General features: G+C 39.3%; 2 protein-coding genes across 2 annotated transcripts; both read right to left on the bottom strand.

Moving 5' to 3' along the window:
* Positions 1–1194: 1194 nt before the first annotated feature.
* rps20 (ribosomal protein S20) lies at positions 1195–4865 on the bottom strand. The gene is made up of 4 exons (XM_084048510.1): positions 4747–4865; positions 3406–3505; positions 3137–3210; positions 1195–1431 (listed from the first exon to the last, which is right to left on the bottom strand). The coding sequence occupies exons 1-4, from the start codon at positions 4747–4749 to the stop codon at positions 1249–1251; spliced, it is 360 nt and encodes a 119-aa protein (XP_083904636.1). The 5' UTR covers positions 4750–4865; the 3' UTR covers positions 1195–1248.
* Positions 4866–17024: 12159 nt separating this feature from the next.
* Positions 17025–20171, bottom strand: mos (v-mos Moloney murine sarcoma viral oncogene homolog; the record flags this gene model as incomplete). The annotated part of the gene is made up of 4 exons (XM_084048135.1): positions 17025–17361; positions 17777–18007; positions 18652–18884; positions 19890–20171. 4 exons carry the CDS (start codon positions 20169–20171, stop codon positions 17025–17027), a joined length of 1083 nt encoding a protein of 360 aa, XP_083904261.1.
* Positions 20172–25322: the final 5151 nt, after the last annotated feature.

The raw sequence follows: 25322 nt of genomic DNA, 5'->3' as shown, positions 1-25322 counted from the left end.
CATCTTGGTTTGGTTATCAACTCTTTAGTGTAGTGGGAAGAAGGGGTATCATGCACCCCCTGAAAATATATATCAGTGTTTCAAGATTGGAGAAAAAGTGTACAAAATGATATGTTAAAAAGTCCCATATACGATTTATATGCAGATTAGTGCCGCCATTATCAAAATCTATTTTCACTATAAATCTGCCAACATTGCACTTAACTGAACAAATAAGGTGTCTAGACCTATGTTTTGAGGGTCAAGGATCACAATGAAACTTAAAGTGATCACATGTACCTGAGGCATGCTGATGTGCAAATGAATGGTGCAATTGCAACATAATCTTTTTTTTTGGCCATCTGCAAACGTTTTCTTCACCAATGTGTTCATAAAGGCATCTTCGAACACCTTTCAATTACTTCCAACCCAACTACCCTGGGAAACTGTTAGAGCCAATCAAAGGTTGAGAAGGCCTGGTGTAAAAAACGGTAAATGTAAATTGGCCGATATGAGCTTGTGGGACGTCTAACTAGGGGTTGGTGAATCCATTCCAACCATTAGTTTTTGTTGCGTGGTATATTTAGACTCTTGGGGTTCCAAGAAAGTCAAATGGAAATGGGTAAAATGTGGCATTAACTTTGAAAAGTGATCCAAGAGTCTATGTCCATGTTTGTGATAATCAGAACAGAAAGGCATCTATTATCATGGTGCAGCCATCCCCTTACAAGTGTGCATGCACAACTGATTATCCGTTTCTTGTGCCCCATACCAAATTATGAAGTACGTAGGTGTCCTTGCATAGCTGATGCTATGCAATGGATTCAGCACCCTCACAAGCCCCTAGTTAAGACGTCCCACAAGGTCATATTAGCCATTTTTCACACCAGTCTTCTCAACTTAAAAAAACAGATTAAGAAAATAGATTTTTAGATATCGGTAGCCCCAATTTGCATTTAAATGGTATATATGGGCCATTTTGGCAACTTTCTACAAATTCTTCCAAAAATAAAAAGTAGCAAATGCCATAAGGTATAAATTATGGATTTTGTAATCGCCCACACAAGATTATCCTATACTTTTTTGTCCTATTGCAAAAATGCAAAACAATGTACAGGTCTGCAACCACATACAAATTCAACATTTGCATGAGATCCATGGCACAAAACATGAGGCTTAATGGTCAAGAAATCTGCCAGACACAAGACACCACCATCTTATTTCTCTGCCTTTATTGGAACATTAGACAGGCTGGAACATCAGGTTGGTTTATGCATCAGCGATGGTGACCTCAACCTCTACACCAGGCTCAATGCTGATGGAGGTGATCTGTTTGACAATCTCGGACGGGCTGTGCAGATCAATCAGCCGCTTGTGAATCCGCATCTGGAAGCGATCCCAGGTCTTAGACCCTTCACCACAGGGGGTCTTCCTGGTGGTAATGCGCAGAGTCTAGGAAAGACGGGACACAGGGAAACGGGCGTTAGCCAACGTTGACAAAAATGACAAAGCGCTTTCACCTCTGTGGCAGAGACTTACAAAATGCCCACACATTTAAGTTCAGATGAATCATAACTGCAATCTGGGACTTAATCAAAAATATTTTGATCAATTTGTATTGCAAAGTGTTAATACAAAATAACCATTACATCTGCAGTGGTTGGAGGTGGTCTCTCATTGAGACATTTAGAGTACGACACCTGCTGGTTGACAAGTAGTACTACCTTATGTACCTCATGGTAAAGAGGCAGAAATGTACTTTTATGCACAGGGTTTGATTCTAGGACCTCAAAGTAACAGATGCAGCTTTAACAGAGAATCACACATCTTTTCAACGTTTTGGTGTAAACGCCACCATAACACCAAGCATGGCAATGCCATCTAATAAGGTTACAGTTTTGCGATTACCACACATGCCAAGGAAGCTGCAATTAGATCTATTCTCTACCTGATCGACCAAACACTGGTTTTGCTTTTCAAAGACTATAAGGCTGTTAATGCTTTACACACGCATGAAGACAAGCAATCGCTTTGAATTAATTCATTAGGTTTATTGCCAAGGAAAGGGACAAATTGAGAATGTGTTTTAGTGTCAATACGGTACAAATGAAATACCATCAATGTCAGTAAACCAAATGGTCTACCTTGGTGACTGCCTTTAGACATGCAGCATTCACAGATTATTCCTTTAATCACCCGTGTCTTTTCAGGTCCGGTGATATGCATATTTCCATACTCAGTATATCTGAACTTCAATAATTCCATTTGGGAAGTATGTATCAGTATCAGTCTAGCTACATAAGAGCAGTGATCCTCAACCTTTTTAATTTCAAGTACATCCATAACTCTTGAGGGCACAAATGTAAACAAAGGGACAGGGTCCCTTTTGATGCAGCTGTACACCAAATTAAAGACTCATAAGGGTCAACACTTTGAGAACCAAAATAAGGCAGTTGATCAAAACTCAGGTTGGTTGAATGAATATTTTATTAACAGTTTGCAAAGACAAGCACAGGGAAGTACAGTTCAATACAAGGTCTGTTTTAAACCAAAGGGGTCCGTTGGAGTCCTTTGTATTAAATTCACCACAAAATGTACACAGAATGCACATGCAAGACCAGTTTACAGGACTTCCATTAAATCATGTTACTTGCAATGTCACTATTGCACATGTACATTACTTTCTAGATGCTGCAACCGGTGCAGTGATGAGCTTTAATGACTTGCATCCGAAATCTCTCAAAATTAAATCTGTCAATGAGAAGCCAATTTACTTTCATTTAGTAGCTGAATGGACCATTTATATAGATTCTGTAGGAATGTGGTTATGCAAGCCCTGCTGTGACTGGCATGCAAATTGGCTTCACATCTGGACACAGCATTATTTGCTTTTTTTTAATATATTATTATATCTGTATCAGCAATTATGCAGCCTTGTCCAGAATTGTAACCATTTTAAAACGTATTTTCAAAAGCTAATAGCTGCTCTATAAGCTCACGTGTGAAATAGGGCTGTGGATAAATAAGTTGTATTATAACATTTTGCACTACACGTCACCTGTGGTCTCCAAAATTGGGACCCGACCGAAAAACACCCAAATACTACATTTTCAGTTGATTGCAACTTTCCATGCCAGTAACCAATATATTCCAGTACCTTGGTTGGCATGCGGACTGGTCCCTTGACCTTGAGACTCTTCTCCTTGGCACCACGGATCAAGTCTGCGCAGACTAAAAAAGAAAAAATGAAATGTTAACAAAAGACTAATACCAAGCTGCAGGTGCAGTAGATTTGACATCTGGCTCAGAATAGCGTATACAAATATCAGGGTTAATCATATTATAGTTTTTATCCTCATAGTCCAGATCGAGGTTCACAGCAGTCCACCCCCCACCTCCCCAAGTGACAATGTAAAGATGAATTACCCTTCTCCAGAGATTTCACATTGCGGCTGGTCAAAGTGATGCGGATGCGGTGAATGGCCACCTCGGTCTCCACAGGTGCCTTACCAGAGTCCTTGAAAGCCTGAAGGAAGAAATGAAGGCAAAAATTAACCCATCAGGCTCAATCAAGTTATGTCGCCATAGGCTCCATGCACAGCAGCCATATGATCACTTCCTTCACAGGTGTTACCAATGATACTAATGAAGGCTCCGTTCCATTTAGTGTAGCACAGTGGTTTCCACGACCCCCATAACTCAGAGTGTACAAATGGACCCATTTGGTTCCATTTGTACACTCAGAGTTACACCTGTAAGGGGCCATTTTGGAAGCCCATGAGGGTCCCGGGACCCCAACTGTAGACCCACTGGTGTAACAGAGTGTTTACAGTGAGCCAACATGCACAATATCAGCACCCTGACTCTGTTTGACCAGAATGGAACAGAGCCTTCATTAGTATCATTGGTAACACCTGTGAATGTCTTCATAATATGGCTGCTGTGAACAGCCTAGTATAACACGTTTGAGTATCGCGTGAACACCAGTAAGAGTGAGAAACACGTCTAGTACAGTTCCTACAGGCACTGATGGCATAATAACACCAGTGTCTTGGGAGGTAGAGCAGTCACTTGACAGGTTTACCTAAAATAAACCATTCATTCAGGTTCCCAGTTCGTCCCCGTTCCCCTTAGATGAGTTAATACCGCTGGATAACAGGAAGTGGCCACCTTAAATATGTAAAATTGGCTATTTGGTCCAAAGTTGAAAAATAAAATATGGAAAACTGTCTTGTGTTAGTAATGTGAAGCATATTGTAAAGCACTCGGGTGAACGCGCCATTTACCACCTACTAGCAAATACACTTAAAACAAGCAACTATGGGAGAACAGTTTGGCTGAAAAGTGATCAATCAATAAGAGCTCTTCCGACATGTGATTCTATGAGAAGTTCCTAAAAAAAAATCATCACTTTAACACGGAGCAGCAGCACGTGTGTTTGACAGGCTAACCTGTTAGCAAAGGGTCTCTGACCACATAGATAAAACCCCAATGGCAAAAAAAATAAGAGACCAGACTCCAAACCACTTTGACCCGAAAGGATTAAAAGCACCATTAAGCTCCATTCTATACAAGGTATAAAACATAACTCTACTTACAAAGTTCACGCTAGCAAATACATTGCGAAAATAGCACAAGCTAGCTGCTAGCTTGTGCTATTTTTGCTGAGGAAAAAAAATACTTTTCGCCTCTAATCAACGACGTTGCCCCAAAAACACAGCGACGGCCATTTGAACATGTTTATGTTGTTTTTTAAAATACACCTACCATGGCTTTTTAATCCCTGACCGACTTATTCGGTAGATAAACGAACAGCGGTGAGTCAGGAACGTGTCGTAGCGACGAAGCTTCTTGACGGAAAGACTGAAGAGAGGCCTGCGCTTACTATATATACCACCAGTGTTGCCATGTCCGCTGTTTATAAGCGACCAGTGGTGTAAACAAGTAGCCAAGTACATTTACTCAAGTACTGTACCCAAGTACAATTTTGAGGTACTTTTACTTTACTGGAGTATTTACACTTTTTATGGGGCCAGGCTTCCAGCATGGACCCATATTGTTATTCGCATTATTTCCGTTTCTTCTTCTTCTGCCACTTTTGGCAGTTCTGGCTGAACCGTGCAGTCGCTTTTTATGAAACTCGGCCATATGATAGATGGTCATGAAAAACGATCAAGAAATAATTCTCACAATCTTTCGTCAAAAGGTGGCGCTATAGCACTCAATTGAAAAATGCCAACTTTGAACAGGTACAACTCATGCCGTGTTTGACCTAAAGCCATGAAACTTCGATGCACACATGCGTCTCCTCATGCTGAACAACTTTCACCCTTTGACTTTTGACCTCTGACCTTTAGATCTCCCACCATTTGGAATTATATGAAAAACAGTTAAAACCTATCTCCTCCTGGGATTTTTGAGTAATCTGCACGAAACTTTTTACACATGAACTTTGGACCTATACCAAAAAACGTTTGCAAAATATCTTCCATAAGTGAAAAAATGAAGCTTTAATGAGCCAATGAATATTGCAGTTTTATGACAATTATTCATCTGCCCCTAACACATACATGCAGACTTACCATTCTTTGAAACTTTGCAGAAATGTAAAGGGCCATTCCAAATATCACTGAAACCAATCTTACTCCAATTGGTCAAACGGGGGCGCTATAGCAATTTTTTGAAAATTGAAACTTTAAACAGGCAAAAGTCATGCCTCGTTTGGCCGACAGCCATTAGACCTGCTTACACATGTGCCTTGACTAATGAGGAACACATCTATCACGTTGACCAGTAAGCACCGCCCTTAGATTGTCCGCAATCTTGAGCAGTTTGAAAAACACTTAAACCCAGGATTTTTCAGCTATTTGCGTGAAACTGTATGATCTGTGTGATCTCCTTTTTCACAGGTTCTTGTCTGTTGGTGGCTTCTCGCTTAAATGTGTGCCCCACAACCTGAAGGTCACCAGTTCAAGCCTCACTTGGTGCAGATTTCATCTAAGTTGCATTTCACACAACATGACTATCAATGAATACATCTGCAATTGTTAAAGATAACATGAAATACTTAATTGAGTGTTTTTTACATACAGCTGATCTACAATCTCACAACTTTTCAGATAGCAATGAGAGTATGTTTTTTCAATGTATAACATACTTCATTGTGAAAATAGCCAATGTACAATCTGACAACTTTTAATGGTTTGTGAGCTTGTAGATCGGCTACTTTCACTAATTTTGGTTCTGAGGAGATGTACAATTTCTTCATTGGTAAATGGTTTGTGAACGAGTGATCTTAGTGTTAGTGAAACAGGGGCTTGGGTCATGACAGAAGGCAAGAGTTTGTGATCCTCAACAGACAATATCAGCCTTGACAAAGATATAGCACTATAGGTAGTGTTGCAGCTACCTAAGAGTGCTTCATGACCGTAAGGTTGCCGGTTCAAGCCTCACTTGATGCAGACTCATTTAAGTTGAAATGCAAAAAACATGACTCAATCTATTCCGTTTCCATGGCGCTCTCTCTCTCTCTTCAATCTATTCCATGTCTTTCTCTTCAATCTATTCCGTTTCCATGTCTCTCTCTCTGTCTCTTCAATCTATTCCATTTGTCTCTCTCTATGTCTCTTCTATCTATCTATCTATCTATCTATCTCTCTCTCTCTCTCTCTCTCTCTCTCTCTCTCTCTCTCTCTCTCTCTCTCTCTCTCTCTCTCTCTCTCTCTCTCTCTCTCTCTCTCTCTCTCTCTCTCTCTCTCTCTCTCTCTCTCTCTCTCTCTCTCTCTCTCTCTCTCTCTCTCTCTCTCTCTCTCTCTCTCTCTCTCTCTGAGGGGTGGCCATAGCTGAGTGGTTAGTGAGCCCGCCTAGGGAGCCAGAGACTCTGGTTGCCCCAGGTACGATTCCAGGCCAGGTCAGCAAATGTGTCGATGAAATGAAATTTGTCCCTGAGCAAGACTCTTAACCCCTAATTGCTCACAGGCACTCATTGGAAACAAGACCGCAAGGACTTTCATGAACTGACCTGTTAAAGGAATTATCATTTCTCTTTCTCTCTCCTGGCCCCGTATTATCGCTGCTTGCAGCTATATTCTATACTTTTATTTCTACTCCACTACATCTCAGAGGCAAATATTGTACTTTTACTGGACCACTACTTTTATTTGAAAACTTTAATTACTAGTTACTTTGGATTTGAATTATTATTAAAAACATACATTAACCACTTTTAAACCCTATTTAAACTTTGGCTATTAGTCGTTTCTTTTGGGCTTGTGTTTTCGTAAACCCGGCCTACTTGTTTCTCTCGCAAAATCTGGCAACACTGATGACCAAACATCCGGGGCCTTGAAGGACGATTTGTACTTCAAAAATAGCCAACCTACAAGCTCACACCACGTGGCATCTGCGACGCGGTGAGAGCTTGTAGATCTGCTTTTTTAGGCGCTCGACACCGTCGTACGACAACTGAACATACACTCCTATGCGTACACTAGGCTTCACTCTTCTTCTCTGCGTTTTGGGGGGACGGGGGAGGTGATAAACAGCGCCATCTAGCTGAACTGGAAAATTTTGCTTCAATTCTATAAAACATTGATTCATTGATTGAATACCTTATTAGCAGTTTGCAAAAAAAAGCTCAGTTCAATACAAGGTCAGCTAAGAGGATTTAAAACCCAAGACAGCATATGGCTTTTTTTTCCATTGGTGTAAGGATAAGGATAATTCCTTTTAACAGGTCTGTTAAAGTAGGTTTTTTCCCTATCAACCAGATATATAGATATCGATATATGGCAGTACATCACATCGATATTTATATAAGTATTAGAACATTTTCATAAAAGGCGATAAAGAAAACCAGACTCAGGACACAGGCAGCCATTGGATGTAATGAAATATCTTGTATTCAGACAGAGAGAGTGGGAAGGTTACAGTATCACAGGGTAGGCATCATCGGTCGTCGTCTCTCTCTGCCTAAACAGAGAAAGCACTGGTCTTTAACAGCGTCCGTTAACATAAACATATGACATCATTGAAGATACATCAAGCGTCCAGCCGTCAGAGGAGTAGTCCTGCTATTGGTGGATAGGATGAGTACGTCATCGTCAGATGAGGATGATGATGGTAGATGATGAAGATGATGATGATGGTGTGACAGTTTATCTTTGAACAAACAGCGTCGACATGTCTCGAACAACACGTTAGCCTCGGCTCTGACCTGTCTGGTCAGAGGTAACTTCGTGACACTGCGAGAAGGGTTATGCATTTGGAGCAGAACACCGAGATATGGTGTTCTTAAAACAATAGATAACCACAGAAAGGCCTGTAACTAATTTGACCTTGCATAGACAGAGACAGGAGAAATAGGGAGAATAGAGTACATGACAGAATTTAGGCCAAAATGACAGCATTATATTAATTTGACATTTAAAGCAGGTTTAAGACATTAGACAAATTATGATTAATCAAAATATTTCTATCAAGCCTACCTCTTGATCATGATTTGGATAGGGTCAAAGGGCAAGCTGATTGTACCTTGTGACATTATTCAAACCAAACCCGACACAGACAGGCTTACAGTGACTAAGTAAGGACACAGAGATTTCAAATGACTTAAAGGGCAAATGGATTGGAAGTACAAATATATTTTAAGGACTGTATACTTTAAATCGAAGTGTAGATTAACAAACCTTACATTGTGACAGATATTACTTTGAAAGGACTGTATATAATGGTTATTCATTCAATTAGGAAGTAAAACAGGGTTATATTTCATGAGATTTCGAGACACATACGACAAAGTTTTTCCCGGGTATTACCTTTTGTTTAGTGGAGTCGCGTCTAGTTCTCCACCTGTAGCGTTCAGCAACAGCTGATTAACAATTCACATCTCCACTAACAAATAATTTTATTATAATTCAAAAATCTCAGCTAATGTACCGTCCCAAACAAACCTTTTCAAAATATGTTTAGATTTGATCAATTTTATAGCACCTGTTAATGACCCATAGCCCGTTTTGGTTGATAGAGTGAGGGGAAATTGACCAGGCTGACAAGTTTTTGAAATTGGACTTTGACAAGACACCTACGTAACTGATCAAAGACGATTCTGGACAATTCAGATAAGAGAATTACCCCTCCTCGTGTTGAGCTGGTCCAGATACTTTAACAAGTTTTTAAGTATTTAAAATGAAACGGTACACTTCTGACCTGTATTTTTACTTTTTGGTAGTAGGGCTGTGTCTAGCCTTCCACCTGCGGCCTTTAGCAACAGTTGATTAACCATTCACATCCCCACTAACAAATAACTTTACTTTATTTAGGGAAAAACTCAGTGGAATGGCCCCAAAACCCAGGAAATACTCCCCGAATGTAATACCTCCTGATTGCATGTATATGGGGTTTATTTTGGTAGGAGGAATCATGTTAATGGATTAAGTAAGTACAACCTGAGTAAATACAAACTGTTTGTGTAATTTTCAAATGTTTTCAATCTAAGTATATTCAGCAAATCAAATCGATTATTCATCTACAAATCTCTCCCCTTGTCACATTCAATGGAGGTGACATGGAAGAAAAACAAAATGGGTAATGGAGGTGACATGTAAAAGAAACAAATCAGATTTAAACATAATGGGAACATGAAAAATGTATAAGAAAATATGGAAATATTTATTTGAGGTTCTATTCTGAAGGGTACATTCATTTCCACCGAGCTTAGGACAACTGTGAAAATGAATGACTCTTCACTGATTTATTCTTTTATCCTTCATCTAAACTAAAAACAAACAAATGCATTCCAGGATTCGTATTAATATGTAAATCAGTTGTGGGGTTGTACCCCACTTACCACCTCCGAGGTCTATTTACAGCACAATACGAATTGGCCTGGAACGTGAGGCATACTGTGTTTTGTTCTGAAAATAGACAAACAAAAAAATGACAGTACAAAAGAAAACAAATAAAGAAATACATATATTCATATATCTATATACATATATATAATAATTTTAAACCTTCCAATACCCTCAGATACCTATAACCATACATGGCGTTACATCATATGGATATAGTATATATATGAAAGAATTATGATTAAAATGTTTAAAATTAAAATATAACAATGACAAAATTAAAATAAACATATTCGTTGCGAAGAGTTAGAGCTAGATAAAGTACATCAAAATAAATTGAAAAGAAAACACAGACTTTGGAAAAAAAAATAAAATAGCAGATCTACAAGTTTAGTCAAAAATGATCAAATATCTTTAAAACTTTAAAATAATTCTTCTTATTCATCATTAAAATGTTTCCAAAGAATAGTATAAAGAATATTATAATATTGTAATGTATTTAATCTAATATTCACTGATAAGTATTGAATTCAATGGAATGTGTAGGAGTGACCCTGATAAGTATTGAATGTAATGGAATCTGTAGGAGTGACGTGGTAAAGTCACGTGGCAGGGAAGCTGATACTTCCTGTTGAATGAATTCTGGGTAATTGAGTCAAATGGAGTGTAAGAGAGACCATTAAAGAAAATCAAAAAAATTAGAACTTATTATTTAAGGTATATGTCTATATATATAGACATACCCATACATGAGGCGAGGGAGGGAACTAGAACGGTCAAAATATGGTTACAGAGGTCTGAGTTTAAGATATACAATGAAACCACAGAAAATAATCAGCATTCCTGGGTTGAGTTTATTAGTCGACTTAGTCTGTCTAGCAGACGAATGAGCTCTTGTGATTGCTTAAATCAACCATTTTTATCGATTAATGGTCTACCACACGTACAATAATTTATGAAAAACATATCCCCGAAAATCAATAATTTGTGAATGCAAGTCGACCAATATTCATAATCCTACAGAGTAAAATAGATATATTAGTTCTCGTGACAAACATTAACACAAAATTAATTTACGCGAATGACGAGGGGTCGCACACTTATCTACACTTGATCCATCTCCCCTGGTGTGAGACCAGCATAATGATTTATACATGTACCTAAAACGTTCTCATCGAACACCCCAAGTTTGGATCGGGGGTTATTCTAGATGATATGATCAGAGGTACACCATAAATCCATATACATATATACATACTCATACAGGGCGGAACCTAGCACAAGTATCTATATATAAATAAAGAACTGGAAATATTCAGAAATGAGAATATCCAGCTGCTTAGTCAAACACCAGTGTAAAAAATATGGAGGATGTCCAGTACAGATCGCGTGCGGTTAATATAACCTTCTTACGTCATTATCCTACTTTTCCATAGCACAAGAGGGCTGCTCTCAAAAAAAATTACCCTGAGCATGTCAGTCAACAACTTGTCAACACATTAACAGCACAAAAGCAACTATGAGCAGCCTAAATGTTTACCGCGGAGAGGAAGGAAGAGAAAAAGAGAGAGAGAGAGAGAGAGATGGAGAGATGGAGAGAGAGAGATAGATATATAGTGAAATATTGTATTTTTAAGAACGTTTAGTCTAGAATCTATTTATGGCAGTGGATACGGGCGCTCTAACAGACTATAGTTAAAGTTTGACACGCTCAAAGCCCTGAAAAGATTCCCCGTTCAAAAAGTTTTGAAGAACGAAAATAAATGATGAGTTATATAAGTGACCGTCTAGACCATATTATACAAAATATATATATTCAAGAATGTTTTTCATGAATTTAAGGGGGTTATAAAACATTTTAGTTTAAATCAAAATTAACAAAATTAAATTAAATCAAAATTAAGGAGTAGTCGGTTCATAAAGTCTTGTTTGTGTAACATAAATGAAACAATATTACAATTAAAAGAAAAAGATTTAACTCTTGAAACGTAATGTCTAATGATTATCACAATCCCTCTTTTGACCCGACATAAAAGTCAGGAAAATGAGCGATTTGACGATAAATGGTATCTTGCAGTTATACCTATATATACACACATACATACATATGCCTGTCGATATACATATACCCACAGATACAAAGAACTACTGGTATTTATATCCATACGTACGCATCCTGCAGGCATCAAGGTAGACCCATGCACACATACTGTACGTATGTATATATATACAAAAAAACACAGATCTACGATCTATAAAAAATATCTGTATTTAGAAAAAGGTTCACCAAAAGATTCCTTGTAAGCATTAATCTGATATAAAGGTTAGCGTTGTATTTTTAGCATGAATTCGTTTCGAGGGAGCGAGTTCTACAAGCTATGCTAGATGACCCCGGAAACAGAAGCTACCGGGGTTTCCATCGCCCCGGAAGTATAAGCCTGCAATGATTTATGGGAAATGAAGTCATCTAATCTAACGGCAGGCTACAAGGAAATGAATTATGGAGCGGAACCGAGAAAGAGATAATTTACTCTTCTCGCAGTCTCACCCACATTCATAAACATTCAAAGCATTCAAAGTATTTACAATTATCTGAATTTATGGAGCTTAAGGCAAAATATTTACTGGTTCAATGAATTAGAACAGAACAGAAGGTTCAAATGAAGGAATATAAAATGTATTATTAAGGCATTAAAACATTATTGTTAAAGCTCAATATATATTAAATGGATTAGATGATTTTAATCTACAGTGGTCAAAATAAAACCGGTCAAAGGTAAAAAATCTATATACGCTCACGCTCACCACGCCGGAGGTGGTGAGAGAAAGAGACAGATAAGATATAGTAATCAATACGAAATCCACCGAAACAGAACGTAGTAACAACAAGCAGTAACCAGTATATAACAAAAGGACTGACTTGTGAATTATACATGTAGGTAAGAAATCGCTGAAAGGACCTTAATAAATGACCACTAGATAAGAGAATTTATGAGACATTAGGAATGTCTTCCCAGGAATATAGGTGATAAAACATTTTTACTTGACTGACTCCCTGGCGGAGCTGTGTTAAACAGTAATTTAAAAACAGGCTTATAATTTATGAGACAAATCGTTCGGTAAAGACAATAAAATAAAATAAATAAAAAGGTATACTCATCAGATCAAGGTTTACATGGAGAAGTTATAGGAGATCCCAATCACTGGACCATGGTAAAAATAAAAATAAAAAGATATACTCATCAAATCGATGGTTCAGGGATCCTGACCCCGATGGCTGGACCATCTGGAATTTGAGACATGTCGAGAGTCAAGGGGCAAGTCCAAAGGTCCAGCGATCGCGTCCAGGTCCAAAACAAAATAAAATAAAATAAAAATGTGATACTGTTCAAAGATAACCTTCATCTGAATAGAAGTGATAAATCGTTACACCCAGGGCTGGTTCGTTTGATACGTATTAAAACATGGTCTGCCAGGGGAAGAGAGTCTGACCGTACAGTTCCGGTCAATAGCTCAGTTCCCCCCGTCCACCCTGTTTTAAACATATCCGGCTTCGATCGGACCAATTGTTAAAGTAGGTTTTTTCCCTATCAACCAGATATATAGATATCGATATATGGCAGTACATCACATCGATATTTATATAAGTATTAGAACATTTTCATAAAAGGCGATAAAGAAAACCAGACTCAGGACACAGGCAGCCATTGGATGTAATGAAATATCTTGTATTCAGACAGAGAGAGTGGGAAGGTTACAGTATCACAGGGTAGGCATCATCGGTCGTCGTCTCTCTCTGCCTAAACAGAGAAAGCACTGGTCTTTAACAGCGTCCGTTAACATAAACATATGACATCATTGAAGATACATCAAGCGTCCAGCCGTCAGAGGAGTAGTCCTGCTATTGGTGGATAGGATGAGTACGTCATCGTCAGATGAGGATGATGATGGTAGATGATGAAGATGATGATGATGGTGTGACAGTTTATCTTTGAACAAACAGCGTCGACATGTCTCGAACAACACGTTAGCCTCGGCTCTGACCTGTCTGGTCAGAGGTAACTTCGTGACACTGCGAGAAGGGTTATGCATTTGGAGCAGAACACCGAGATATGGTGTTCTTAAAACAATAGATAACCACAGAAAGGCCTGTAACTAATTTGACCTTGCATAGACAGAGACAGGAGAAATAGGGAGAATAGAGTACATGACAGAATTTAGGCCAAAATGACAGCATTATATTAATTTGACATTTAAAGCAGGTTTAAGACATTAGACAAATTATGATTAATCAAAATATTTCTATCAAGGTCGTTCATGAAAGTCCTTGCGGTCTTGTTTCCAATGAGAACCTGTGAGCAACTAGGGGTTAAGAGTCTTGCTCAGGGACAAATTTCATTTCATCGACACATATGCTGGCCTGGCCTGGAATCGAACCTGTGTCCTTTGTACTCAATTCATAGAGAGATTTAATGACAGATATACACTGCGGGGAGTACCTGTAGGTACTCTTTTAGAGCGGTTTTGAAGGAGAGTAGGGTTTTACACTCCTTCATGGCTTTTGGTAGGGCATTCCAAATTTGTGTGGCATAGCAGGACCCCAAACAGCAATTGTCTCATTTATTTCATATCCGTTTGATTGGTTGATTGATTGAATATTTTTATTAGGCTTTTAAAACGTTTAAACGTTTAAAATACTTAAAAGATCTGTTCAAAAAAGTCCTTGCGGTCTTGTTTCCATTGAGGTCCTTGGTATTCAATTCATAGTCATATAGTGGCACCAACAGTTCAAATATCAACACAAAAATACAGAAAAAAATAACATTATATGTACAAACAAAAACAAAACAAAAAAAGCTGGAAAATAATAATACTGCATGTAACATACATATACTATATGTCCGTGACAGAAGACAAGCTGAGCCAGTTGATTCGCCTTATCGTATGCAGGCCGTTTGTAATCTGCTCCCTGAAACACTAGTTTGTGTCGTCTTGGAGACAACATGGGAAGTCTACCATAGGAACTGCTACCTGAACTTTACATCAAATCAATTGAAAAACTCAACAAGTGCTACTTCAGACCAGCCCTCTACAATAAAGCAGTTGTCTCCTCGAAAGCGGCAGCATGTTCTCTCTTTCCTAAACAAAAAAAGTTTGCGCCCTGGTGGTGCAGTAGTAAAGTTCCTGCCCACCGGTTGTGGGTCCGAGTCTTTGAATCCACCGTGGTGCATCCGGCTTTGTCGGGCATCTGTGCGAACATCTGTGTGAACACAAAGTATAGGCCTAGGTCTGAAGTGGTTTTGTAAAAATCTAAATCTCGGAAGTAAATGGTAACAAATAATTATGATGGCTATATAGTGCCTTTGAGATGCAGTGGAGTAGAAGTAGAATAACTGAAAATTGGAAGTATAGGCTACTCCAGTTAAGTAAAGAAATACCTCAAAATTTAGCTTAACAGTACTTGAGTAAATGTACTTAGTTAATTTCCACCACTGCTGCATGCATATGAGGTGCAGCACTGCTAATGTTACAACAGGGCCACACAGACATCATCCGGCCAGCCACCACACACACGAAACGCTGTGCACGTCTTTGTTTGACAGCCAGGACTACATAGTGCGGAACAGCTGCTGGCAATGCTCAGTGAATGCTCTGAATATCATGAGCAACTGGTCAAAGCAGCAGCTATGGGCCAGGAGTTTGACCCGCATCTGTTTGCCCTGGCTGCGATACCTGGCCAACTCAAACTCCACGCGCCAGGCGTGTAAGTTGTTTAGGGCAGTGGTTCTCAACCTTTTCAGGCCGCGACCCCCCAAAATAATCATATGACCCCCCACCCTGACAAGCACTTGGAATTGCAGGAGTTGAGGCATTACATTTAGTTTGACTCGGTTCCCACAGATACAATTGAAAATAGCAGATAACAAGCTCACAACGCCTTACAACTTCGAGATGGCAAGCGGTGGTGGATGGATTTAGATTATCACGTTTCGAATTTGCTCATACAGTAGAGTAGACATTGAGTGATGTAAAATGAGCACTCCACAAAATAACTTGCTTTGAGATTCTAACAGAGTAATGTTTGACTGTGAAACACCATTGGGTATCTGATAAATGAATGAAAGGAAAGCCATATATGTAATGTCTATTTCATTTTTCATTTTTAAACACATATCAAAACATTTAAAGGTTAAGTTGTGTCAAAATGCACACATATTTTGAGTAACTTAACAGATTATCTCAGGTTTCTGTTTATTGTAAGCAACCCAAAGAAATGCTTTAGTTTAGGGAACTTCTGATTATCCATTGTGAAGATTGTATCCAAGGTTTTGAAAAAAAATGACCTTAATCTGTAATTGGTATCAAAGTGATTGTGAAAAAACTAAATGACAATTTCAATTGTGCATAGTAATCACCAGTGTAGAAATGCCATATCCTATTTCTACACAGATTCCCCAAATACTCTCTAAATACTCTCCTTCTATTAAAGGAGCACTTAGCGATCTCAGTGGTGCAGTGGGCAACGGCTAATGGAGCACTTCACCCATTTTCAACATCTTCATATAAATTGTCCTCACTAATGCTCATAACATGGCACCATTTCTGTCTACTCGCTAGCCCTCCTCTGAGACACACAAAGTGAGTAGACAGAAATGATTCCATCTTGAAGATAATTGAAAATGGGTGAAGTAAGTTCTCCTTTAACTGGTGCGCTTGAGGTAGACAATTGGATTGTTACATATACAATAGGAGTTCCAAACGACAAAAACAAATGAACCAACAATTTAAGTATTGAACATGTTTTAATGAAATCTCTTATTTTAAAACACTATAGATTGCTGCATTTCAAAATGATTCTAAAAAATCAATTCACACTGATAAAATAGTATACATCATGACAATTAAATGACAACGACAAATGAAAACAAACTAACTAAAACAGTTTGGAATGGCTTAACATAAAATGAAAACAAACTAAAATAGTTTAGAATGGCCTGACAAAACAAACATTTTTAATAGGTTCAGTTTACAATGTCACACAACATAGGGCATTGTTGATGTGGGTGAGATGATTCTCTGAAACCTATCCAGATTCAGGAGACAACTACACAGTTGTATACCAAATGGACCCTTACCCATTATTTAACTCAAGAGAGTGTACAAATGTAACCAAATGGATCCCTTTGCACACCATCAGAGTTCACACTCATGAGTTTCCAGTCGTTTTTGGTCGGGGGGTTGCACTTTCTCAAGCTGCACCAGCACGTCCCGAGCACTCGGTCTGGAGCGTGCCTCTCCGCTCCAACACTGGCACAGCATGCCCCTGCAGACCACCCCCTGCTGAGTCTGGAAGAATGGCACTTCTTTGACCGACGGCCTCAGATCGTAAGCCACCACCGCGTACATGACGTACTCCCTCTCTGCCCCCGTGTAGGGCTGCTCTCTGGTCACCAGCTGCCACAAGATGATGGCAAACGAGTAGATGTCCGCCTTGCACGACACGCCTTCCCCCTTCAGCAACTCGGGCGCCCTGTGTGTGGGATACAGGAAGAGTGGGTACCTCAATGTGAAATTGGCTATTTAGTAAAGAATAAAAGCACGCTTTGGAAAATGGTCTGAAATAATGTATTTGAACACAATATTTGAACATGCACGTTACATCATTATCAGACCTAAATTTACCCTTCAATGTATTGTTTAATGCCGTAATGAGAATGACTGGCTGTGGCTAGTATCCACAAGTTGTAGAGCAATTTGTAGCAATTGTTGGAATATTAGGCTTTAAATGTCAAATGTCCAAGCATGATGTTCAAATTCTTTACCTTATTTCAGACCATTTCCAAAAGCACACATTTATTCTTAATTTCTTACATTTTGTAAAGAAATAGCCAATTTAACATTGATGTGACCAGACTTCTCAGGTGCCCAATCACTCTTCCAGTTACCTGTGCGTGTATGTGCCTCCTATCTGACTCAACTGGGGCCTCATCACCTCCGACACGTCGCCACCAGCACCTCTGGGACCATCCAGTTTCAGAGAACACCCAAAGTCCACCAGCTTGCACACGTCCTTGTTGGAAACCAGAACGTTGGCCGGCTTCAAGTCCAGATGCACGATCCCGTGGGAGTGGAGGAAGCAGAGGCCGCGGATGATTTGGCTGGAGTACCTGCACCACCTGCAGTGGTGGACAAAGTATTTATACTCATGTAAATATACTAAAGTATTCAAAAAGTACAAATTACCAATGGATTGTTGAAAATTTAGAACATCTCACATCACAAAAAAAAAGAAAAGAAAAAGGTTAAATAGAGCTACAAGGTCACAACACATCCCAGTGTGACACGTTGTGAGCTTGTAGACAGGCTATTGTCACTATATTTGAAACTGGGCGTAGGTTCATATTATCCAAAAATAACAGTTAATCCATGACGGTCTTGGATCCATGGCTAAGTTGTAGGCCTACTCTGGTGTTGCATGCCGTAAATAGCAGATCTACAAGCTCACAACGTGTCTCATTCCCTGACGAGTCGCGGGCTTGTAGATCTGCCATTTACTGAGCACAACACCTGTACACAACTAAACTATAACTGAGGCTTAAGTTACTGTCCCACAGTGGTGTGTTCTAGGTTTTTTCAGAGGGATACGATAATCATTCCCTGCACGACATGCGCGTGGTTGTGGAGATACGCTAGCGTGTTTTCAGTGGATGAAAATGGTTAGTGGAGGGCTACGTTTGGCTACGAAAATGTTCTGCAGGTCACACTACGTATATAGCGTAACACGGTAGAACACACCACTGCTGTCCCATCATTGAACCACCTGTTTGCGCCCAGTGAGTCGTCCGAGCAGCCGTAGATGACACGGTGCAGGGTCCGGTCGCCAACGTACTCCATAACGATGGTGCCGACGTTGTCCCGGTTCTCGGCGGTGTCCGGTGCGCACGTCGTCGCCGCGATGAAGCGCACCACGTTCTCGTGGCGCAGGTGCGCCGTGTTCAGCTCGGCCCAGAAGCTCTGCCGGGACGCCAGCTTGTTCTTGGCCAACTTCTTCACCTTCCAGGGTTCAAACACATTTTTAACAATGAATTTTCAAAACTTTTCCATAACTTTTCCAAAGCATTTCACCTCATTCCCAGGCCTATAGCAATCATACGGTGCAATAATGAGGCTCTTACACCGGTGTTCTATCAATGCACCAAGACAAACTCGAGAAAAGGTATCACGTGACAAAAATAACAGATCTACAAGCTAACAATGGGTGCGTTCGGAAATTACGCACCAGAGCACACTCGCCTATTAGTTTGTATTGGCCAGTGCGCTCAGTGCTGTATTTTCGAACGCACCCAATGTATCACGATGAAATGTGTCGTTAGCTTTAAGATCCATTCTTTTTGGCATGTGACGTCCTGACGGTCCTGTAGCCTACACAGGCCGCACGTATTTCACGCAATGCTAGACATGTTTTGAGACATGAACAAAATAAATAGCCAAATGTTTTGGAAGATGTTTGGATAGAATTTACATAGTGTTTGGCTGCCAAAAAACACAAATTATATCCAAACATTTCCCAAAACATTCGATTAATTCCAAACCTTTTCCAGGCCTTGAAAAAGTTTTGGGAAATTCAAAATATTTCTAGGAATTGTCTCTAACATGCATGCAGCCACATTGTAAAGACCTTACCAGGTGTTACCAATGATACTAATTAAGGTGCTGATATTGTGCATGTTGGCTCACTGGAAACACTCTGCTACACCAGTGGTTCTCAAAGTGTAGCCCAGGGACCCTCATGGTTCATTGAGGGGGTTCCAAATTGCCCCCTAGGAGTGTGTAACACTGAGAGTGTACAAATCGGGTCCATTTGGTTCCATTTGTACATTCTCAGAGTTATAGGGGTCCTTGAAATTAAAAGGTTTGAGAACCACTGTGACTGTGCTACACAAAATGTTACAGAGCCTTCATTAGAATCATTAGTAACACCTGTGAAGTGTGAAGGAATTAAGGAAGAGGCCCAATTTCCTTCCTGTATGGCTGCTGTGCATAGAGCCGAACCCTGACCTTCTTCACAGCCACGGCCTCGCCAAAGTACTCCGCCTTGTAGACGGAGCCGAAGCCCCCGGACGCCACTAGCTCCATGTGTCGCAGCTCCTTCCAGAAGATGACGCTCGACCAGCCACGTTTGACGGCGGGCTTGTTGTTCGGATGCCTCTGGAAAGAAGGCACTTGCAGGTTGCACCCGTAGCGTGTCGTGGGTTCTTTAGACAGTGGACTGCTGCATGGACCCAGATCTAAAGAGAGGTCCCTTTGCAGGAAACGATTGATGGGGATGGGAGATGGCATTATTTCTACAAACAGACAGACTGCAGCTCTCATGAGCAGCAGCAACCTTTCAGTCTCTAAGCAGCCATAGTAGAAAGAAATTGGGCCTCTTCCTACTTCCTTCACAGGTGTTACCAATGATACTAATGAAAGCTCTGTTCCATTCTGGCCACACAGAGTCAGGGTGCTGATATTGTGCATGTTGGCTCACTGGAAAAAAAAACTCTGCTACACCAGTGTGGTCTCAAAGTGTGGTCCAGGAACCCTCATGGTTCCTTGAGAGGGTTCCAAATAGAAATAGACCCTTAAGGGTGTGTAATTCTGAGTGTACAAATTGAATCAAATGGATCCGTAAGGGTCCATTTGGTTCCATTTGTACACTCTCAGTGTACACACTCCATTTGTACACTCTCAGAGTTATGGGGATCCTTGAAATAAAAGGTTTGAGAACCACTGTGCTACACTAAATGGAACAGAGCCTTCATTAGTATAATTGGTAAAACTTATGAAGGAAGTAAGGAAGAGGTCCAATTTCTTTCTAATATGGCTGCTGTCTGTGCATAGAGCTTAACCTGCAGCCATACTTTTTAATTTGGCGCGGGCGAATCAGGTGTCGCTGGCTTCCAGCTTACTTGTAGATTGTTTCTTTTTTTGGGGGCGAGGGGCGAGGGGTCACGCCCCTTTGAACGTCACTTTTTGGTGATTTTGGCTAAAAAGCTAACTATGGTGGAACAAGTGATCAGATTTATTTATTTAGTAAGTAAGTAGGCCTAAGTAAGGAAAGGAGCAATGCCACAATATCGAAATACAAGTAAAAGTCCTGGATTGAAATCTTTAATAGGCCCATTGTATGTAAAAGTACATACGTATTGGTATCAATGCTCAGTAGGCTAGTAGGCCATACCAAATGTAAAAAAAACACTCATCATTGTGAAGAATGGCTCATTACTGTAGGATATATTATTGGAATGTGATTATTAATGCATTCATTTGTTAATCACTTTAATTTTGCAGGTGGGGCTTTTTTAATGACTTGGGTTGCTGGGTAGCTTTAACCTATAACAATAGCTGTCAGTGTACATATTTTGTATTAATAACCTAACGCTGCAAAGTAACTAGGCCTACCAACTAAAGCTGTCAGATAATAGTGGAGTAAAAAAAAAAATACAATATTTGCTCTAGGTGTAGTGGTGTAGAATAGTAGGGCCTATAAAAATGGAAGTAGGCCTGCTCAAAATTGTAAGTAAATGTACTCGGTTACTTTCCCCCCCACTGACAGCAAATAATGAATTTATATCAATGACATTGATGAATTATAGCCTTCACACCAAACATTGTCCCAAACTGTAGTAGACAGCAGCAGGCAGGTAGTCTGTTTGTTTAGATAAGGGAGCCTGTTTGAAGAGGTTGCAATTACTTCTGGTTTGCTAGTTCAATAAAACATGATGCGTTTACACAGCATTGTAAATAGTGTTTCTGCTACTGTAGCCTACCTCCATCTGAAATAACTGGGGCTTCCATTATGTCTAGGTACACGCATGCATGCTGGGATAAAGAAGTCCCCCTTTTGACAAACATAAAATAAATTGTAATCAATCTATTGTAATTGATGCAATTGATTTTTGCAAAATATTTCAAAAATAGTGAACATAGCAGATCTACAAGCTCCAACGGGTCGCATCACAACAGGTTGTGAGCTTGCAGATCTGCTATTTTCACAATTATTGCATGACACTGTTGTGCGACAAAGTATACATTTGTCTATTTCGATGAAGAGATTTGGTGTAGAGGGAAAAAAGGAGGGGGGGGGGGGGGCTAGTGTCCTTGGAGGACTCCGGGGTTAAAGACCCCAAAAGCCCCCTCTTTAATTAATAATAAAATAAAAAATCTAATAATATAATACCGGTGTGTGTATATATATATATATATATATATACATATACATCAAGATATTGTATATTAAAAAAATTGATGTCCCCACTTTGAGGCACAATCCTGGCATGGATGAGTGGTTCTCTGACATTAGAAAATGTACTCATAGTCATAGACACAGACCAACTAGACTCCCTCTCTCTCTGTGTCTCCCGTTCACACGGTGTGTGAGCGCTAGTAATTACCAGTCAGTCAGGCAGGATCCTTCTTTTTTGTTTATTGAACTTTCATTACATTGTGTAAAAACACTGGAGTTGAAGACTGCAGCTCTTCTCTCTCTCTCGTAGCAGCAAGGTATGAAGATCAAATCAGGTTATTCTGCCAGACAATAAATAATCTGCCTCTTTGGATGATGTCAATGTTAAATACTCGATCAAAAGCTGCAGCGTTAATTTCTATTTTACACAACTTATAAACATATATTTATATATGTTTGTGTGAATTACTTTTTTGCCTATATTTATAAAAATACAACAGTAGTTTGTAAAATAGATTTGAAGTAAAATATAGAGGATTAGCAACGAGTCCATCATTATCACAGGATGGCATTGTTGAAATGCAAATGAATAACAAAACCAACATGGCTGGAATGCAGTTTGCCTCTGAAATTCCTCATTATGAATCGTGTCATGCGGAGTCATCTTCATCATCATCTTCACCGAGGGTCATTGTCTCTGTGGAGTGAATCCACTCGACTCAACATCTCCCACTTGCGACAAAGCTCCCCCCAAAACCACAACACACAGGTGAAGAGAAAAAAAAAGCATGTGATATTACAGGCAAGTCTGTAAATAGACTACAAAAGTCACAGTACAAAACAAAAAAAACAAACAGATGGAGCTATATAGCACAACCAGGCACACACCGCCGACTGTTCAGCTAAAACTGGATAATTTGTTTTGTAAAAACGATACAATTAAGAACTAGAAAAGAGGTCTGTAGCACCTTATGGAGCTTTAGAAGTATATGTTAGCAGCTCAATCCAATACAAAAAAAAAAAAAAATATTGCAGTATTGCAGTGTTTCTTACATACACATTCAATAAGGTTCACTGGTACCACTGAAGCTTATAAAGAAGGTTGACATGAATTGCTAAAGGTCTGTGTCTCTCACTGAAGAGCATCTCCCATCTTGCTTTGTTCATCAGGAGGGCAGCGCACTCTACTAAGTGCTAGCTAGACCACCAATTACCAATGTTTTGAGCCTTTTTCAAATGTCTTTTTCTCCGAAATAGCACATCTACGAGCTTACAATGCCTCGCATCGTGAACCATTGTGAGCTTTTAGATCAGATAATGTTGAATTTTTAACCTTTTCGACTAATGACCAAAATATGGACACCAGGCTTGAAGGTGGTTGACAATCGGGGCACATCGGCTGCATAGTTGCGGTTACCAATGTAGTAAAAAAAAGTCAAATAATTGCCGATACATCTGCCAAAGCAATATATCAGTTGAGCTCGAGCAAAAAAAACTATCGCATCTGACTTCGCCTTTCCAATGTCGAAAATACCTCCAGGGACAATTGGAGGTAGTCTCATATTCATTCGGCAGCCATTTTTCTCTCACGTCATACGCGAGTATGACGTGAGAGAAAAATGTCCTTCATGTGAATTTGGATAATTGAGGGTCGTTATGTGATTGATTACACCAGTAGCTACTGGACAAAGTTTCTGGATGAATAAGAGATGTGAGGTCTGATCTACAATCAACTTTGAACCTAAATTAGCTTGATTTTCTTTTGCAACGGCATAACTGGGTCTGAATCGAAAGATTTTAAAATTAAAATGTCCCCAAGGTGTCCCTAGATTCAGCCAGTGTGTTACCATTATCCTTTAAACAAGCTGGGCTTCATAATGAAATTATAGATTTGATCTATTCACTTGAAAACAGACTTCAGACTTGAAACGATAAGAAGGCTGAACTCAAGTTATTTCTTTTTTAACAAAATTAAATATTGACTTTTTGAACAACAAACTAAACATATGGACATCGTATATAAGTGCTATAGTCAGCATGCTGTAAAATTGCCTGTGTGATTTCACCTATAGGGCTGAATCAATCAAACAAATAGCATAATCTAAAACATAAGAAATCTGAATGTCAAGGTAGGGTTACTAGGGTACATACACTAACTGTTACAAGACTCCTCAATGAGATACACAGAGCACTTGTGCAAGTAAAGCAAAATGACACTTTGATAGGAAAAACACTGTCAAAATTGTACCTGTAAAAATAAAACATTTTATATTGTATTTACATGTTATTGTTCTCTAAAGAGCTAAATATATCATCTACACATTTTTGTAATAAAGGTTTTAAACAAAAAGGTATTGGAGGAAACAAAGGCATTCAATGTACAAAAAGTGCTATGATTACAAAACAAAAAAAAACAATTACCATATAGCGGCTTGCTAACATTTCTTGTAGAACCACAAACCTTCACAAGATACAATATAGCAAACTTCCATAATGCTTTAAAACATGACACATTCAGCTCCACATTTCAAACATCAACCCTTTAAAACAATTGTACTATTTCCATTCATGTTTCCTCAAGTCCTGTCAGTCATGAGAGGAATAGGAGAATTTTAACACTATTGTTTACCTTTTTGATTCTCGGAGCAAGAGAGTATGATTATGTGAGGTAAATGGCAACACTATTAGGCACATGCTGATAGTGTACAGTATGCATGATAAACTAAACTAAACACAGAGGGTATACTAAGATGCAGCAACTCACAACAAAAGGGGGTCTGGTGCAGTTGCTGCGATGGTGGCTTGTGCGTTGGGATATGACTTTGTCCGTGCTGATGACTGAGCAGCATATCTACTGTACATTGCTTCATTTACAAAGGACACTTGGCGGGAATGAGCACTTGGATAATGTCTGTTTTCAATAACTGAGACAAACAAAGATTGTACTGCGAAATTCGAGTTGCTTGGAATGAAACAAAAAACAAAAACAATCTGACATAGTAAATCTCATCCTATGTCTACTTTCTTTTCTTTTTTTGCCATGCTGGTAAGGATTTCTCTACATTATGTATCACAGTCATAACTGTAGTTCATTTTAGTGATTTTAGCTCATTTTTATTTAAAGTGACAGGCGCTTCCATATTACTGCCAAGGTACCAATCAGTTTTTTTGTCTGATGTCTGAATTAACATTTTTAGTAGACTAAAGTCTTCCAAGCAAGTGTCAGTGGAGTTTTTTTAGGCACCTTGAATTAATTGTCTGGA

Source organism: Gymnoscopelus microlampas, assembly GCF_963454915.1.
Source record: "Gymnoscopelus microlampas genome assembly, chromosome: 22".
NCBI lineage: Eukaryota > Metazoa > Chordata > Actinopteri > Myctophiformes > Myctophidae > Gymnoscopelus > Gymnoscopelus microlampas.
Note: the sequence above shows the minus strand (reverse complement) of the source record. Positions and strands in the feature narration are given on the sequence as shown.